The sequence below is a fragment of the Peromyscus maniculatus genome, chromosome 5, assembly GCF_049852395.1.
Source record: "Peromyscus maniculatus bairdii isolate BWxNUB_F1_BW_parent chromosome 5, HU_Pman_BW_mat_3.1, whole genome shotgun sequence".
In the NCBI taxonomy this organism is placed as follows: Eukaryota; Metazoa; Chordata; class Mammalia; order Rodentia; family Cricetidae; genus Peromyscus; species Peromyscus maniculatus.
In genome coordinates, this window is record NC_134856.1 from 72,507,514 (window position 1) to 72,526,897 (window position 19,384).

The window sequence follows — 19,384 nt, forward strand, 5'->3', positions numbered from 1 at the left end:
ATACACACACACACACACACACACACACGCACGCACGCACGCACGCACGCACGCACGCACGCACATACCAAACAAATAATAATCTCATATGACTTCTAAATCCAGTCAAAATGACAAGATTAAGGCATGGAGTGGGTAAAGGGCTGTCCGCCGAGCCAGACCACCTGGGTTCAATCCCTGGGATCACATGGCAGAGGAAGAGAACCGACTCCCCCCAAACTGTTTTCTGATCACCACATATGCCCAGAGCCCTACACACACACACAATAATAATAAGAATAATAAGAAGAATAAGAAGAATAAGAATAATAAGCTAGATAACATGCAACAAAATAATTGAAATATAAATTAACCAGCAAAATCCAGGGCTGAGTGCAATCTGATGCTGTAATTTCTCTGCACACTTCCATATACATCTTGCACATATTACACCTTGGTGTAGGTGAGTTTGAGAAGGCTTACATAGGTAAGGGACTGAGTTTGTATCATCAAGATGCTATTCCAAATTGGTTATTCCAAACTTATCAGTCTGGGTATTGGTCATTAGCTGCCCACCAAACACTGGTACCTCCCACTTCCTGGGTTTGCCCCATCTTCACCTCAGGTTTTACTTTTGGTTGCCAGGAAAAACTCGTTTTTCTTTAGGATGCAGAACTGCTCAGCTCTTTCTAACTTCTGCTTTATCGCAGTCACCTCTACCAAGAAGGGCATTGGACCATGGGGCTATGGAGAAATCAGAACCTATTTGCAAAATGCAGTGGTAGTGTTAAGCAGGAACTTTTCTGCATAGAAATTTAATGTTAATTAACCAAGATTTGTGTGTGTGTGTGTGTGTGTCTGTGTGTGTCTGTGTGTGTGTGTCTGTCTGTCTGTCTGTCTGTCTGTGTCTGTGTCTGTGTCTGTGTATGGTTCTAGGAATGTTACTGGAACCTCATGTGAACTAGCTAAGTATTCTGCCATATTTCTAGCCCAGCCAAGAGTTTTAACATAGTGTATACTTTATATTGATGAATTCAGGTGGTTATGAGCACATGCCCCTAAGAATTCATTAAACTATCGCTCTTCTGGAACCATGTGACACACACCCTCTCCATTTTTCATTCTATTCTTCCCTCTCCTCTTCTTCTTCCTCCTCCTTCAGACAGGGTCTCTCACTAGCCTGGACAGTAAGCCCTGAAGATTCACCTGTCTCCTCCTCCCCAGCAGTGATTACAAGCTGATGCCACAAAGCCCTGTATTTTTTAAATGGATTCTGGGAATGGAACTCTGGTCCTGGGGCTAGCAAGGCAAGCACTTTACCAACTACCTCCCAAGATCCTATACCTAATATAGTTTCACTTCCAAATAACCTGCTGCCCCTTCTACAGAAAAGTCTAGCAATAGAAACTTAGAATTTTCAAGTACTTTAAAAAAAACTTATGGCTTTGTAGGTAAATAACATCCTGCTCCTCCTTCATGGTTTTAAAAAGTGTAATGGTGAATGGGGCTGAAGAGATGGTTCAAGTAGTTAAGAGCACTGACTGCTCTTCCAGATGACCTGGGTTCAATTCCCACCATCTACATGGTGGCTCACAATGATCTGCAACTCCAGCTCCACAGGGTCTGATGCCTTCTTTTGACTTCCATTAGCACCATGCACACAGGTGGTACACATACAAGCAAAACAGTCATATACATAAAAAATAATTTTTTTAAAGTTTTTAAAAGTGTAATTATAAAGTCTGGCCTGTTACTATAGCTGCCATTGACCAACTACACATGTGTTCTGTACACTGGATTTTAGGGATTAAATGAGGCAGTGAAGACCTCTGGGCTACATTTGGAAAATTTCAAGTCTCTATTTCCTTTCCTTTTTTCAAACAAAGATAGACAAGACAGAAAGGAAAACTGTCTTGATGCATTAATCTGATATTTTGTCTTTACTATGATTTATTCTCTTCACAGGTTACATTTCTAATACCTCACCTGGTGCCTGAAGAACTATTGGTAAAATTACAGGCGCTTAAGGTATGAAAATGACCACTGGGGACTCCATTATTAACCTTATTATTGCTTATGGATTCTGTTAACCTAGGAAGTAACAAAGTCAATCATTACAGGAAATAGAAGTGTATGGTCATAAAGCCTTCTGACTTCTGGGAATTTTCAAAACAATCTCATTATCCTCTCAAGGGAATATCAACATTTCTTTCTGTTGGTGGTAATCAGAATTCCCTTACTACTTAGCAGAAATAGTCTTTTCTCACTTAGGAGGAAGGAGTGGTACCATGAATATCCTTAAGCTTGTGCTGGGTTTTTGTGTTTTCTGTTAAAAGGATGAAGACAAAAAAGCTTTACAGGATCAGATAGAGAAATTAAAAGCTGAATTAGAGAATGAAAAGAAGAAGATGGAGAGGTACTGGGCTTATTGATTCACATGGTGTCTGTCTGTAGCCAAGATACTATCTAACCACATCCAAATTTGTTCCAGGTTTAGAAAAGAAGCTGATCGGATCAACAAAAACTGGGAGAGGAAATTTATCATCCTCAGGAACAGGTATAGTGTATACAGTGTTGATATAGGTATATAGACAAATTCCATTTGTAGAAATACAGCCACTCATCTTTCGGGACAACTGGGACTCTTGTAGGTTTTTTGTTGTTGTTGTTGTTCTATATTAATTAATGTTAAATGACCTCACATACTTTTAGTAAGAACTGCAACATGGTTTAAAACAGAAAAGTATTCATAGTCACTTAAAAGAAAGTGGAATTCGGCACTGGAGAGATGGCTCAGAGGTTAAGGGCACTGACTGCACTTCCAGAGGTCCTGAGTTCAATTCCCAGCAACCATATGGTGGCTCACAACCATCTGTAATGAGATCTGGTGCCCTCTTCTGACCTGCAGTCATACATGCTGTATACATAATAAATAAATAAATCTTTAAAAAGAAAGAAAGAAAGAGGAATTCAACACTCCCATTCTCTAGTTCTTTGTTTCCATCCTGAATGTAGTTCGACCTATCCAGGAATCTTCTTCAGCAGCAGTTTGAACATAATCATGAAAAGTGGTTTACATCATCTTCACGAATTGCTTCATATACTAGGTTCTTTACCCACAATTCCTTAATCTCTCACCCACACTTTACTCACATAATCATTTAATTTCTTCTCCCAAAATTATGTTTGCTTTTTTTTTTAAATGGCAAAAGTGGAACTGTGAAATTCTGGACCAGATATTGTAACACATACCTGTAATCCTAGCACTTGGAAGAATGGAACAAGAGGATTGCTAAGAGTGTGAGGCTAGCCTTGGCTACATAGGGAGTTCAGAGACAGCCTTTACTCTATAAGTGAAACACTGTCTAAGAAAACATGAACAAGAAAGGATGGAAGAAAAGGTCAGGAGGAGAGAGTGAGGAGGGAGTGCAAGAAGAAACTAAAATCCTGAATAACAGTATCTAATTTTTGCATTGAATATAAATGCTATGCAGAGCAAATGCTTCTTCTCTCCTTTGTCCTACCATCTGAACATTTAAAAATACATTTCCTGTCCACTTGTTTCCTCACTTAATTTCCACCCACATTTTCTTAGTTGTCACATAATTATATTATATCACATAATAACATTCAAGAAACTTAATAGTGAAAGGCAGTGATGGACTGATGTGGGTCAGTATATGCCAAGCTTAAAGCTCATGTATGACATTAATACATTGCAATTTGCTCTGCAGGGCAATAAAACACTACATTTACCCTACATGTCATAAGCACATGATATACATCATGTATAAAAATCCTACACCCGATGCCGAAATAGTTAGGACTGGCTAGCAGCCAAGATCTCATGTAATACCAGAAACAATTCCAGATGGTGAGCACAAGTCTCCTTCTCAGGTGAAAATTCTTCTTTGTGCTCCTGTTCGGTTCCATGTATCTGCTGGTGACTCCTGTGCTCTGTGAAATGTGTATCCTTTTTATTTTTGGCTGTCTGATACAAGGTATTACTCTAAAGTCCAGGCAGGTCTTGAACTCACAGCAGTCCTCCTGGTGGAAGAAGAGAAATGACTTCCATAGTTGTCTTCTGACTTCCACACAATGTGGTATGTGCATGTCCACACACAAACACAGAGAGAGTTAAAAAAAAAAAAAAGGAAATGGTATTGCACTTGAAATATATGGGAAAATGAGTGGGCAGTACATAGCTACCAGGTGTGAGCAGGGGAAGCAGAGCACACCTGCACATGGGCATGCACACCTATACATGGGCTTGCACATGGGCATGCACACCTGCACATGGGTGTAGCTGGAGTTTTCTCTCTGGGTCCCACCAAGTCCCAGCAGTCTGACAGGCCACTTATAAAATAAACACACAGACACTTATATTGTTTACAAACAGTATGGTCATGGCAGGCTTCTTGCTAACTGTTCTTATATCTTAAATTAACCCATTTCTATAAATCTATACCTTGCCATGTGACTCGTGGCTTACCGGCATCTTCACATGTTGCTTGTCATGGTGGCGGCTGGCAGTGTCTCTCTTACTCAGCCTTCCACTTCCCAGAATTTCTCCCCTCTCCTTGTCCTGCCTATACTTCCTGCCTGGCCACTGGCCAATCAGTGTTTTATTTATACAGAACGATATCCACAGCATATGGGTATGAACACCTACACATATTACAAAAAAGGAATGGAGAAGGAATGGGCATTTGGTGTTGAGGAATATTCAGTCCACCACGGTCACTCTTTTGTCCCCCAGATGTTCATGCCCATCCTGCATGCAAAGTGCTATCCCAGGGCACTTTAACTGTTCCTCCCCTCACCCTACTCATCACAGAGTCAGCTCAAGTTTCAACACTTTCTAAGACTCATATCTCAAAGTCTCGATTCTCATTGTCTAAATTCAGGATCAGTGAGGTTCTGGCTATAAATTCATTCTTATGGACTCCCGAAGCTGTGGACAAGACCTTTTGCTCCCAAGTGCAAATGGGATGGGCATTGTATTGACACAGCTGTCAATAATACTAATAAACCTTCGTGTTCAAAAAGGGAGGACAGAGGAAGAAATTTCAAAGGTCATTAGCTGTTTTGTTTTTGTTGTTGTTTTTTGACTCATGCTGGGGGTGGAACCAAGAGCCTTGCCCATGCTAGGCAAGTGTTCTATCACCAAGATACTGCCCCAATATTTTTATTCACTTACAATCACTAGAAAAATCATATCCAGCCACACTTCCAATTCATGTATCACTAACAATGAGTCTCCTCATTGCACTATCCAAAATTAAAATAAGCTAAATATTTCCTAAGTGAGAAGCTGTGATTCTTATTATTTCTGATGCTTAATTTCTCCAATCTTAAGTCGGTGAGAGCCTTCCAAAGATGAAGAACGCACTGTTTTGATCTAATCTTTGATGGTTTCCTTGATTTCTAGTAGAATAACATATCTCAGACTCTCCTTGGGTATTTGTTGCCTTAGAGCCCGAAACAGCCATTTCTCAAAAATACCCTCATTCATTTCCATGAGAACCTACAGTCTGGAGGGGTAGTCATTGCTGTTACTGCTATACTTTTCAGAGCTAGGAAATGTAGGTTTTTTTTTTTAAGGAAGAAGAAATAAGCTAAAATTAACATTTTACTTGGCAACATTTAAAATATTTCTAATGTGGTCCCTACCCACATGATAAGTACTGGTCTTATCCTACGATGTTCATACATCTTATTATATTGCTTCTTTTGTTGCAGCTTCCATATTCTAAAGGATGAAATGTTTACTAGACACACACTTTTCCGGCAATTTGCAATGATTGCTGACACCTCCTTCAATTACATTGTAAGTACTTTGAATACATGTGTCTGTGTCTATGAAAGACACATATTTATTGAATTCCTATAACATTATAGGCTCTAGTGATAACACACAACAGTCACTCTACTAGCTACTGAAAGCATAGAACAAAGTGAAGGGCCCCAAAGAGCTCAGTTAGTGTGAAATAGATGTTAGATGTGTGTAAATAAGGCCGTTACAATGCAGCATGGTAGTTGAGCTGTGATAGAAGTCAGTGTAGATCCCAGAGGATGAGATACTCTTCCTGGGCAGAAGGATCTGCCCATTTGTTCATCTTTGACCACAAGTTCTATGTTGGGGAATATCAAAGCTCAAGTTCAAGTCCCCAGTCACTTCTAAAGGGAAGAAGGTAAGCACCAAGTCATTCATTTTCAGACTCAAGACTGTACTTACCAGATTTACATCACTAGGACAAAATAACTAAGACCTTTGAAGCAAAGCAGGTCACTTAGCTCACAGTTGGAGCCTCAAAGTCCAGATAACATTGTATAGGCTGGTGGCAAGGACTGCACCATTTCATGACAAACAGCAATGACAGGAGAGTCGAGTGGTCACATCCTGACCCAGGAAGCAGAGAGAACAAGAGAATCCAGGCTTACTCCATGCAACCACCATCTAGTGAAAACCCAATGGTTGCACAAGAACAACAACCTGAGCGCACACCCCAGAGTGACATAAAGACCTCCCACGAGGCACCACCTCATCATGTGTTAGTGGAATGTTAGGGATGTGAACCTTGGTGGCCCAATATGCCATATTCAGACCATAGCATAGCAGACCTGTAGATCAAGTCCAACTCTAAAATAGACTTTTACTTAACCTGTTTCAATGAGAGAGTCCTGCTAATGAGAGGAAAGATGGCCAGTGAAGAAACAGATCTGGTCCATTTCAACTAGCCAGTCAGTCAGCATGATACCCCTTTAAAAGGCTGATGCCACGCTGTTTTATTTGGATAAGTCAAGCTCTTTTTGTTTTGTTTTTAGAACAGGGTGTAAGAAACAGGCTGTAGGGTGTTGCTTTAGGAGGCTTATAGTCTAAAATAAATTTCTTTCCAATTCTTCTCAACATTTTTCACTTTAAGACCATTTTCTAGGTCTAAGTTGTGACAAAGTGTTCTGAAGTATCCTGTCAAGATAGTATTTTTAACTAAATCTATTTAGAAACCTGAGGATTTTAAGAATTGTCTCCTGAGCAGGCAGTGGTGGTGCAAGTCATTAATCCCAGCACTCAGGAGGCAGAGGCAGGTGGATCTCTGTGAGTTCAAGGCCAGCCTGGTCTACAAAGCAAGTTCCAGGACATCCAGGGCTGTTACACAGAGAAACCCTGTCTCAAAAACCAAAAAAAAAAGAGAGAGAGAGATAGAAAGAAAGAAAGAGAGAGAGAGAGAGAAAGAAAGAGAAAGGAAGGAAGGAAGGAAGGAAGGAAGGAAGGAAGGAAGGAAGGAAGGAAGGAAGGAAGAAAGAAAGAAAGAAAGAAAGAAAGAAAGAAAGAAAGAAAGAAAGAAAGAAAGAAAGAAAGAAAGAAAGAAAGAGAAAGAAAAAGAAGGAAAATGATTTGTCTCCTGAAATATTCCCAAGCTAGTCTACATGGAGAAGAAGATGCACAGTATCTTTCTCCTTCTTCTCACTGAAGTTTGCAAATTCACTTGGCATCATCCTCATCTTCGGTGTTTAACCACCTGGACCAAAAGAACAGAAAGTCCCACAAGAAGGCTGTGTCATTCCATCAGACATGTTTAGTGTTTTCTGAGGGCGCTTAGTTAGCATCAATGTATCTATTCCCTAAAAATGTACTGCTGGAACTTTTATTTGTTAAATCGTATTTCTTAAGTCACCTTAGCCAGTGGTTTATCACATCTGCTGCAAGTAAATCAGTGACAAAAATGACCTTTAACTTTTAGTGCTATGTCCTGTGGCAAGCTAGCAGATAGAGATGTCTGGAAAAACTTCAGGCTTGCTACAGCTTTGCTTTATATACATTATATCTAGGTGCCATCTTCTCCCCCACTTTGCATTGCTAAGACTCCGGAGTCATCACCAAGTAAGGGGTCTTGCTAAATCACACATTTTAAGTGGATTCTGAGATTTGTCCTCTACCTCTGGGTTAAAGGAGCCTTCGACCACTCTTACATGTATTAGTTAAGTCTGGCAAATGTCCCCAAAGCAAAAGAGAGCTGCAGGATGGGAGACATGGTGTCCATCTTTTCTTAGATTTACATCTGACAGCATTCTTGATTATACTTTATTTTTTATATTTTATGTGTATGAGTGCCTTGTCTGCATGTGTATAGATGAACCATATGTGTGCCTACTGCCCAAGAAGGCTGTGGAGTTACCTAGAACTAGAGATACAGGTGACTGTAAGCTGCCACGTGGGGGCTGGGAACTGAACTCGGTTCTCTGAAAGAGCAGCTAGTGCTCTTATCCACTGAGCCATCTTACCAGCTCCTTGATTATATTGTCCACTGGTATGACAACTTTGAGGAATATAAGAGATGGGTTTACTTGGATTTTAATTTTCTCTCATGTTTTACTAGTTGTAATTTTTCTACACCATGTTCATGATTCTCTTGGATCTCTTCACAGTCTATTCATTTCCAGTGTCTTCTGCCTTCATCTCCTGAGGTCACATATTCTTGTACATGCATTTTCTATCCCCCTAGTCTCACACCCCATTATGGTACACTCTACCGTAAACCTGGCAGAGTTTTCTAACAAGTGTTTTTCACTCACCTATAGTAGGTCAATTGGTTTTCCCCCATTAAACATTTAATGCCACACCCCTTTATGAGATTAGGCTATGGGGATAGGAAAAAATGCATGTAAAGACATACATGTGCACGAATATAAAAATAAAGATACTCAACTCACCAAGAGTGAATAAGGAAATAAGAGGGAAAAAAGCCTAAATTCTAAGCAGTGCACGTGGACCTCAAACTGTTTCTGGTGGGCATGCATAAGGCGCCTTTCACTGTGTCACCCACACCTCCCTCTCATCTTGATTTACTCACAAGTGGGTCACGGTGATGTAGATGTGCTTCTGCTTCAGAAATTCTGGAAGAAAGCCTCCCACTTGTTTTCTCTCTTGCCTTTTTGCCAGTCCATTCTTAGCGATCTTGGCACACTTCTGGAGCTTACAGCAACTATTTGGGATTGGAAGTGACCTTGTGACTTCTGACCTGTTACTGTGTGATGCCCTTCCATATCTGAAGGGCATTAGTTCAAGGACCACACAGAGGTACCAAGGTCCTTGGATGCTCAATCTCTGTATTATTTTTAGAAAGACTTAGTGCTTGAGTGCAATGTTTTACATTCCTCCATAGACTTTAAATCTCTCTATATTACTTGTACTACCTAATGCAATATATTATGCATTGAATAATTTACATAATTAGTATTATGTAGATGGTTGCCATATTGTATTGCTTAGGGAATAATGACAAGGAAAATGATGTTTATACATGTTCATTACAGAAATAATTTAGAAGGGGTTTTTTAGTGTTTTTTTTTTCTCCACTGCAACTTGAAGCTGCAAACATAGAGCTATGCCCATGGAGGGCCAACTTGCAGAAAATCCCAAGTTGAAGGGATAATTAAGAGAAAGTAGAGTCAGAAAAGACACTGAGGAGAATATCTTTCTTGAATTGTCTTTCAAAACAGCCTCAGTAAAGCAGTGAATCTTTGCTCCTACTTGTTGGTGCTGATGGTGCTGATGTTGTTGAGTTGGGGCATCTCTATATTACCCAGCCTAGTCTCAAACGTCTGGGTTTAAACAATCCTGCTTTAGCCACTTGAGTATCTGGGACTCTAGGTGTACACCACCACTGGGGAAAGGATTTCTCCATCTGTATTTGAACAAATAAGAAATTAGAAGCAGGGTTTTCATGTCATAGTTGAGGTGTTAGGAAGTGTGATGGCTGTTCTTGGTTGTCAAGTTGACTACATCTGGAATTAACGAAAAGCAGCAGCGGTTACACCTGTGAGATTCCTGATTGAATCATTGAAGTGGGAAGAGCCACCCTAAATCTGGATCTTCTGAGGTGGGAAGATCCACCTTAAATCTGGACCACACCATCTGATGGCAGTCTATATAAAGGACATGGAAGAAGAGGATGCTTGCTCTTTACCTGCTTGCTCTCAATCTTGCTAGCAAGCTCATTCCTTCACTGGCATTACAGCCTACTTCTTTTGGATTCTAGCATGTACCAAAAACCAGCTGAGACATGCAGCCTCTTGGACTGAAAAACTACTGGAGTCTTGAACTTTCCATATGGAGAAAGCCATTGTTGGAATAGTCAGACTATATAATCTGTAAGCCACTCTAAAAAAAAAAACTAAATAAATTTTATATACTTAGATTCACTATATCTGTTCTGCTTCTCTAAAGAAACCTGACTAATACAAAGAGCGTCCACATCCCTTTGCTTTGATTGTGATTTCCTCTTGACCCACAGTACCTGCTGCTTGTGTCTTTCAGAGAGTGAAGCCTTTGTATGTACACTCTGCAATGAATTTGTCAGAGACACCATCTCCTACAAGTGTTTATCACTCATCCATGGTAGGTCAATTGTTTTTCCTCCATTAAATATTTAGTCAGTTAATATTATTGAAGCTCAGTAATGAAACTTTTGATTAACATGCAGATGGAGCACAAGTATGTGGATGTGTCCAATGACGAGGTGTCCCTTGCACACTTGCCCAAAGGTAAGAATCTGGGGAGTGGGAGTAGGGGTGTTTCTCATAATGCCAACCTAGCATATCTGAGGCCCAGCATCCATCACAGCACCGAAGGAAAGCAATAAGACTCCTTATTAAGGAAAAGATGTTCGAACAGAGAGTGAGTACACAAAAGTAATTAACCTTCATGTCTCCCCCTCTTCCCTCCTCCTCTTCTCAGCCTCAATCTGTAGTCCAGGCTGGCCTAAAACCTCACAGAAGTCCCCCCTCTATCTTGCTTTTCTTGTTTAGCTTAAGGTATTTGGTATTATGGATGAAAGTGGGACTTTTCAGCCAATTTATAAACTTTGTGCATTTCTGTATTCTGACTGCTGCTAGTTGAAAATGAATTTTGTCTTTCTTCAAACTCAGAAACTATCTCAGTTAAAATTTCACTTCTTTTAACTAGACTGCAAAAAAAAAAAAAAAAAAAGAATGGAAAAAAATCTAAACACCAAACCCTGAATTTCTAGTTAAATGTCTATTTATCCAATCTAGTAATTAGCAGAAAAATAAGACTGTTTCTTGCAAATTTCTCTTTGATCGATCCCTAAAGATGTGGGTTTTTTTTACACTAAATTAGATGTGTTTTTTACACTAAAACTTATTTTGTCTATATGAATCTGTAAAACTTTTCTCTGACCTTGGAAACCAAAATAAATCTACGTAAGAGTGTTCAGGGTGAGGGCAGATATATGTACCCAGAGAAGCTTGGGGGCAGATGGTGGATCTCAGTGGTACAGTGCTTCCTTAGTGAATATGAGATCCCAGGCTCAATCTCCAGGATTGGGAAAAGAGAATTCATTATTTAAAGCTTATAAATTTATGGAGCATAGTAAGCAAGTAGAATTAACGAAATATAGCATTGTTATTTTTGAATTATGAGCATTGATTATGACTGATCATTGAATGAGTGATTCATTTGGCATATCTGGACATCTTTAAAAGTAGACTATAAAACTTTAATGAAACTTTCTGCAAGGGGAAAGTATGTGGTAAGAGCTTAAATCCTGGCCTCTGCAGAAAGTGTGAAGGGTGTCTTTTCCTGGGCATCTGTGCGGTGGGGAAGCTTCCTGTGGTTGTTGCCACCTCTGATATCGGGTTAGTGGTTGTCTTCCTAGGGACAAAGGAATCCTTGAGCAATCACAGTGATGGACACCTCCTCAGGACTGACAGTAGATTACAGCCATGCTCAGATTGGACTCCATAGATTAGGAAACAGCAATGGTTAAAGATGTCAGAATTTAAATAATGAATTAGATCTGTTAAATTGCAAATCCCACCTTATATGGTAAGTTATTTCCAAAATAGCTAAATGTGCTTGTGGCTTATCAAAAAAAATATGGATTGGTAAATTTAGAGTTTGTTGTTGACCTGAAGTTTGAATTAGGAAACTGTAGACTCAGCAGTGCATTCCCAAATAATCCAGTTGAGGACATGGCATCCACAGGTGACTTTCCAGGTCTGGAGCTAAAGCTCAGTAGAGAGCCTCTGCCTTGCATTCTCAAGGTGCTAGATCACACACACACACACACACACACACACACACACACACACACACACACCTCTATGTAATCTTTTTTTTTTGGTTTTTCAAGACAGGGTTTCTCTGTGTATCTTTGCGCCTTTCCTGGAACTCACTTGGTAGCCCAGGCTGGCCTCGAACTCACAGAGATCCGCCTGCCTCTGCCTCCCAAGTGCTGGGATTAAAGGTGTGTGCCACCACCGCCCGGCCTCTATGTAATCTTAATTGACTTTCCAGAGACAAAAAAAAAAAATATTTTTCAAGGGCCCACTTAAAGTATTAATAGCACAAATGACTGTACATGGTAAAGCAGCTGAAACAAAGACCCGTGCCTTCCTCATCTTGGAAATGCAAAATGCAGAATTATCTCCACCTAGTCTGCCACAAGTCCTCCAGAGTCATTATTTCACTTTTTGTCATACAAATCAGACTAAATATAAATGCTTTATATGACTATCAGTTTTCAGATAACCATAAAGCTGATGATTCTAGCTATTAATCTACACCATGAAAAATGTTTGCACCATAATGCTGCTGTACAAAAGGAAAAGAAGCAGATCTCTGACCTCTGACAAAGCATTCACACGTTATACTCTTCCTCTCTCTGAAGATAATGCTGGGAAATAACTCAGTTAACCAACATTTCTAGCTAGTTAGTTCCAAATGAGCCAAAATTTACTAAAATCAAAATTCCCGCTTTTAATGAATGAAGACAAACAAATGAACGTAAGAAAGAAAGCTAAATAACTAATTTAACAATTTGAGAAGTGGATAAGTCTCCTCAATAGAATGCAGATTTTAGAGGCAGTAGCTTGTGGATGGATAGTATCCTTGATAACATGTCAAAGAACCACATTGTCACCACCAAGCAAATCATTCCAAGCTCCCCATCTACTTTGTAGGGTTAAGGAAATAACCTTTGTGGCTCCTAGAAAATAATTTAATATGTTACTAGTATTTTAAAGCACTAATTCACAAATATTAATGTGGTGTTAGATATACAGTTAATGTGTCTAAACTATAAGCAAATTTTTATCACTTTCTATACCATGAAGAGAGGTGTTCACAGTAATGTATCTGGCAATGGATCATAAATGGAACTCTCTCTGTCCCTCTGTCTCTATCTGTCTCTGTCTCTCTGTCTGTCTGCCTCTCTCTCTCTCTCTTTCTCTCTCTCCCTCCCTTTGTGTGTGTGTGTGTGTGTGTGTGTGTGTGTGTGTGTGTGTGTGTGTTGCATGCACGTGAGTGTATGGTATATGTATGGACACTCAGAGGCCAAAGCAGGGCATCAAATGTCTTCCCCTCTCACTCTGATTTATTGCAGTGAGACAGGGTCTCTCATGGGACTGGAGGCTTGTCTTTTGGGCTATGCTGGATGGTCAGTAATTTCTCAGGATCCACCTGTCTCTACTCTAATGTTGGCATTGCAGGCACATGCAGCCATGCCTAGATTTTTGCCTGATGCTTTGGATCTGAACTCAGATCCTTGTGTGTGCTGAGCAAGGGCTCTTAACCAGTCACTCAAGTCTGCAGCCCCTGGAAATTAGACTCGTTGAAGTCACTGGTTTTATATTTTTTGTTATTGTTCAAAATATTCAAATCAATATTAAGATCTAAAGTGCCCCCATTGAACATGAAAACAATAACCGTCTCCGTTACAGCGTTCTAAGCCACATCAAAGATTTAAGTTCCTAGGCTGTACTTTCACACCACAGGAGACTCTTTAAAAGTATATACAGCTGACATATAGTAGGAAGAGATAATATTCTAGATGCTTTTCAGGTGTTAACTCTAATTCTCACTAGCACCCCAGAGGTAGGATTTTCCTTATCAATTTCCTTCACTTAACAGGTGGCTCACGTGAGTACATCAAATGTTGGCAAACTGTTATGGTTATACTGACAGTGGACGGGGGATTCAATCAAGGGACCCAAGAGCATGTGCCAGGCACCCCTAGGCTGGGTTATCTGACCCAAAAATGCGTACAGGACCAGGTACAGTCTTGTTTTGACAAGATACAGGAGACATTTTGTGATGCATCAGGAAGAGCCAGTACTTTGGAGGCTGATAGACTCAGGCTCCAATCTCAGTTCTGCTCCTTAATCCCTGGGCAGCTTCCTCTGGCTTTCCTCTGCTGTGTAAGAGCAGAGACAATCCTACCTGGTGCACTCACTAAGAGGATTAAATAGAATAATCTCCTAGAAGACATATGGAGCTGATCCTCCCATTAGCTTCTCTTCACAAGCCATTTCTAATATGACCCGAGACTAAAGTCTGGCAGATCCATATTTTAATTTACCTTGTGAAAGCAACAAGGCTCTAAGCAGTAAGTGCATAAATTAAAATGATTTCACCTTTGTTTCTTTAATAACTAGTTTTCCATCAGGCATGGGTAAAACTGAAGTTTTACTGAAGTAAAACCGAGGCTAGTGCATACAAGGCTTTGAGAAAGGGAATTAAAATAATAACATATAATCAAACCAATGTTAGATCAAGGAAGACCTGCCTAAGCAGGCTGCATGTGACTTCTTTGTTATGAAGTCCTGAGAGTTCTAAAGAGAACCACAGGGTTTCAGTCATGCAATAGCTAGTTTTAAGAGACAAAAAAAAAAAAAAAACTGACTAGTAGAAGGGAATAAAAAACAGGACACCACACTATCTGCAAAATCTCAAAGCAGTTTTTTACATGGTAGTAATTATCCCAAGAGAGCACAAGTAAGATTATTAATTTGTTTGCTACTTCCCTGTGATAAAATGTGGGATGTGAGCCTCCCATTGTGTGCACCACACAGCCTCCGGGTCTTATGTACTCAAGCAGACCTTTCTCACAGCCCAGTAATTAGGTGTTATTGACATTGTAATCTCTGGAAATGTTCTTAATGAGCCCAAAAGACACGAATCCCATAGATAAAACCTCAAAGTAACTGGCTGTGTACGCACCTTGTCAGGAAGAGAAGGCTCAAACATCAGTATCTGCGTCAGGGGAGACCCATACTGGAGTCTAGATTACCTTGTAGAGTTGATTTTCTGGGATTTCTGGGAAAGAAATACCCAATAGGTTTCTTGAAAGCTTTTGAAGAATAGTAGAATAACCATAATATATTTGATTAAAAAAAAAATTAGATCCTTTCACCCTTTAAAACTTGGGGCCTGAGGACAGTTTCTTCAAAGTCTTTTTCCCACCACTTGGCAAGACTAAATGTCAATTAAAAGTTTAGTTTAGTTGCACCTGAATCTGTTTTAAATACAAAAATGGTTTGTTTGTTATTTAAATCACCCAAAGAGCTGGAGAGATGCCTCAGCAGTTAAAAGCACTTATGCTCTTCCAGAAAACCTGTGTTTAATTCCCAGCACCCACATAACAGCTCACAAGTGTCTGTAACTCCAGTTGTGGAGATTCAACACCCTCACACAGACACACATGCAGGCAAAACACTAATGCACATAAAATAAAAATAAATCAGACATGTGCTTAAAGGAACAAAAAAAAATGGAACTTAAGACGAAAGATAAGCAATTTTAAGCTTATGTAAAATTAAAATCCAGCAAGTTGGTGTTAGTTTACATATCATTTCTAGACTCTCAACTATAGTTAATAGAATTTTAAAGATTAGTCAAATTCACACTCAAATTTGTATTTTAAAATATAACTGCATGTAAAACTGATACAGAACATCTTTTAGTTTCTAACTAACGGCTATAAACACCGTGTTTATATAGGCTGGGCAAGGGTACACACCTATAATCCCAGCACTTGGGAGGTGAGATGAGAGAATCACTGTGAGTTTGAGGTCCAGCCTTGGCTACAAAGTGAGACCCTGTCTCAAGCAACAACAAATTTAGATGGAATTAGCCAGTGAATTATAATTAACACCAGTACTAACCTGCTTTTCTAGGTCTAGAGTACAAAGAGGCTATAAATGTTGACAATGTTGATGCTACCAACTTTTATACTGTTTCCTTTGCTGTCTCCAATTCTCGATTATTGAAACACTAAATTAGTAAATTACATGTCATCTTTGTCTTAGAGATTTAAGCGGATTCTCTTTCTTTGAGAATTTTCCTTGTTTTTCATGCATTTATTCTGAGAAATCTTTTCTGCTTGAGACCATAAACTTTAGAGTGTTAAACCGGGCGGTGGTGGCGCACGCCTTTAATCCCAGCACTCGGGAGGCAGAGCCAGGCGGATCTCTGTGAGTTTGAGGGCAGCCTCAGAGGGCTACCAAGTGAGTTCCAGGAAAGGTGCAAAGCTACACAGAGAAACCCTGTCTCGAAAAAAAAAAAAAAATTTAGAGTGTTAGATGGTGAACTGAGGCCTGAACCATCAGTAGTCTGTCTTGTAGTTTATCCTTGCAAATGCTCTAAATGCTGGATTGCGTAGAAAAACGTCCAGGAACCAGTTGTATTAAAGAAGCTATGACAGAATTAAAAGGCTTTCCGAAGAGTTGTCCACAGGTCAAAGACGGTGTTGAAAAACGTGGCATGTGTGGGTGGAGGTGCAGCTGGTGGCCAAGTGTTCACCTGCTGTTAGCTAGGTCCTTAGTTCAAGCCCCATGACTACAAGAAAGAAAGAGACCAATGAAAAGGAAAAGTAACTTTTCTTTAAATGCAGTGCTTGGAAAGATGGCTCAGGGGTGCAGAGCACTTCCTGTCTTCCTGAGGACCCGGGTTCAGTTCCCAGCACCCACAGCAAGTGCCTCACAACTGCCAATAACTCCAATTCTAGGAGATCCAGGGCCCTCTGGGCTCCATAGCACACATGTGGCATACATAAGCTAATGCAGGCATAAACACATGAAGCCGGGTGGTGGTGGCGCACGCCTTTAATCCCAGCACTCAGAGGCAGAGGCAGGCGGATCTCTGTGAGTTCGAGGCCAGCCTGGGCTACCAAGTGAGTTCCAGGAAAAGGTGCAAAGCTACACAGAGAAGCCCTGTCTCGGAAAAAAAAAAAAATGCATAAAAAATAAATAAATCTTTCTTTAAAAATTAAGGAAAATGCAGTGCTACTATTTTAAAACTTTATTCTAAAAAGTTGAAAACTAATTAAAACTGTACTTTATAAATTTGATAGACTATCCTAATTAATTTTGCTCAGATTTGTAGAGATATGTATATTTTGTTTGATAAATGCCATTGAGCACAGTTCTTATCATGTGCATACCCAGCACTAAGAGGGCTTTTCTGGTGCGCATTGGTTGAGTTTGTTTTATTTGTTTATCTTTGAAATATTGGTTTTTGTCTATTACAATCATTAATTGTTCTCAATTAAAAATAATTACATGCAAAAAATTAAATATTAACTACCATTTGGGGCAACAGTGAAGTACAAAGTCCACTCAGTGCCTCTGGTGTCACAAGCATGGAGTGCAAAGCTGATGTGAAGAGATATCCTAGGCCATGCAGTCTGGACCTAGGGCCTCTGAATGACCCTATTGCCCCTGATTTTTATTGTCAACCAGCATGGCTGGTCTCATTTCCACCTGCAGCACCTACGTTGAACTGTTCCCAATGTCATTTGCCTTTGCAGTAATTACAGAATATTTCAAATCTAGAGGCTTCTTTGGTCATAAATAAATGTTTTCTCTCTTCTGGGCTCTCGGAGTCTAGAGGGCAGCCTGCTCTTTTGCTTTAGTTCTTATCATAGTTCATTGCTGCTTCTGCTCTATGTAAGGATTGCTGAGCCTACATGAGCTTTAGGACAGAGTCCATGAAAACACTGATTAAGTGAGGCCTGTAATCCTCCAACTGTTCTGGAGGCTGAGGCAGGAGCGTTGCAAGTTCAAGGCTTGCCTATGCCACAGACTGAGCCTGAGTGTGAGCCTCTATCTCAAAAGTAAAAGCTGAAAAACAGCTCATTCGTAGATCACTTGCCTGGCATGTATGCAGTTCAGTTCACAACACTGCAAAAATTAATAAAAGAGCGAAACGTAAACTGTGAATGTAGCTCAGTGATATGGTGCCCACCTAGCATGATCTGAGGCCCTAGGTTCAAACCCCTGTACTTTAAATAATAAAAACTTTATTTGATAATTTCTTAGTTTCTTGGTATCCCAGGTGAAGAAAAAAAAAAAAAAACTGTCCTGGGTTGAAGGAATTTTATGTGTTGTCTTCCTCCTGGCTGGCATAGCATAAGGCCAGGGTATGCCTTTTCCCCTTAATCCATATTAACTTGAGGCCCTGGGACAATTTTGCAGCAGATATTCTCTGGGCAGAGGCATACTGTTCTGTGCCCACATTAGCTCCAGGTTCAGATAGACATGCTGTCTCAAAATATAAAAGAAAGAACAACTGAGGAAGACCACCAACCTCCAACCTCCATAATGCATACATGTACACATGCATGCACCCACGCAAACACATGCATAGACCATGCACACATAAAACAAACAAACAAACAAGAAAGGGTCTGGGAATATGGTTCAATAGTAGAGTGCTTGCTTAGCATGTGCAAGGCCCTGGGTTCCATTGTGAACCAGGAGTGGAGCTCCTCATAGCAGAAGAAACATGGGCATCAAACACTATGGGATGGGGAGGCAGCTCCGTGGTTAAGAGCACTCACTTGTCACTCTTGCAGAGGACCTGGGTTCTGCTCCCAGGGCTGACATACATGGCTGCTAACAAGCGTCTGTAACTCCAGTTCTAGAGGCTCCAATACCCTCTTCTGACCTCCATGGGCATAGTACACACAAGGTACACACACACACACACACACACACACACACACACACACACACGCACGCAGGCAAAACACCAATACACACAAAAATTGTCTTTTTTTTAAAGGATGACATCGAAAGGAGTATTTTGTCTGCTGCTATTAAACTAACCATATTTCTTAAATTGCTTAAATAGCAGTGGGGTGTACATGTCCTTGGCTTTTCCCTATAAATGTTACATTTTCAAATTTAATTACAGTATTTTGCTCCATATGCCTTGAGTTTATTTTACCTGCTGTACAGTTTATCTATGAACATACAAGTTAATCATCCTTAACTTAAAAATCTGAAATTGAAATGCTTCAAAAGCAAAAACATGACACCACAATTAGAGAATTCTCTACCATGAAATTGGGGTAGACATAAAAAGTTAACATGTTACATGAAATAACCTTCATTCAGGCTGTCTGTATAAGGTAGGCACAAAACATAAATGGATTTTCTTATTCCTTTGTAATGCTGAGTCAAATTCAGGGCCTTGAAAACACTAAACAAGCATACTCCACAGCTGGAAACACAAACAAATTTTTTCTTTAGACTTGAGTCCTGTCCCCAAAATGTTTCATTATATACACACAATGTACATGGCATATTTAAAAAAAAT

The 19,384-nt window shown here is 40.0% G+C and overlaps 2 protein-coding genes across 7 annotated transcripts in view; one reads left to right on the top strand and one right to left on the bottom strand.

Moving 5' to 3' along the window:
* The window catches only part of C5H10orf67 (chromosome 5 C10orf67 homolog), a 120,653-nt gene that overhangs the window by 85,271 nt on the left and 15,998 nt on the right, over positions 1 to 19,384 (top strand). For 5 of the 6 annotated variants that reach the window (XM_042278036.2, XM_042278037.2, XM_076572582.1 and 2 more), the window contains 6 exons: positions 1,945 to 2,007; positions 2,316 to 2,395; positions 2,471 to 2,536; positions 5,722 to 5,809; positions 10,301 to 10,381; positions 10,467 to 10,527. In XM_042278036.2, the coding sequence (XP_042133970.1) occupies positions 1,945 to 2,007; positions 2,316 to 2,395; positions 2,471 to 2,536; positions 5,722 to 5,809; positions 10,301 to 10,381; positions 10,467 to 10,527 (439 nt within the window). Of the gene's footprint in view, positions 1 to 1,944; positions 2,008 to 2,315; positions 2,396 to 2,470; positions 2,537 to 5,721; positions 5,810 to 10,300; positions 10,382 to 10,466; positions 10,528 to 10,720; positions 10,861 to 19,384 lie in introns of those variants that run through there. The other variant, XM_076572583.1, reaches the window with a different exon arrangement.
* Positions 371 to 19,384, bottom strand: part of Ptf1a (pancreas associated transcription factor 1a) — a 76,783-nt gene continuing 57,769 nt past the window's right edge. Inside the window, exons 3-4 of the transcript XR_013051448.1 lie at positions 15,005 to 15,100; positions 371 to 4,026 (exon numbers count right to left, since the gene is read on the bottom strand). The gene's annotated coding sequence lies outside the window, so the exon portion shown is untranslated. The remainder of the gene's footprint in view (positions 4,027 to 15,004; positions 15,101 to 19,384) is intronic.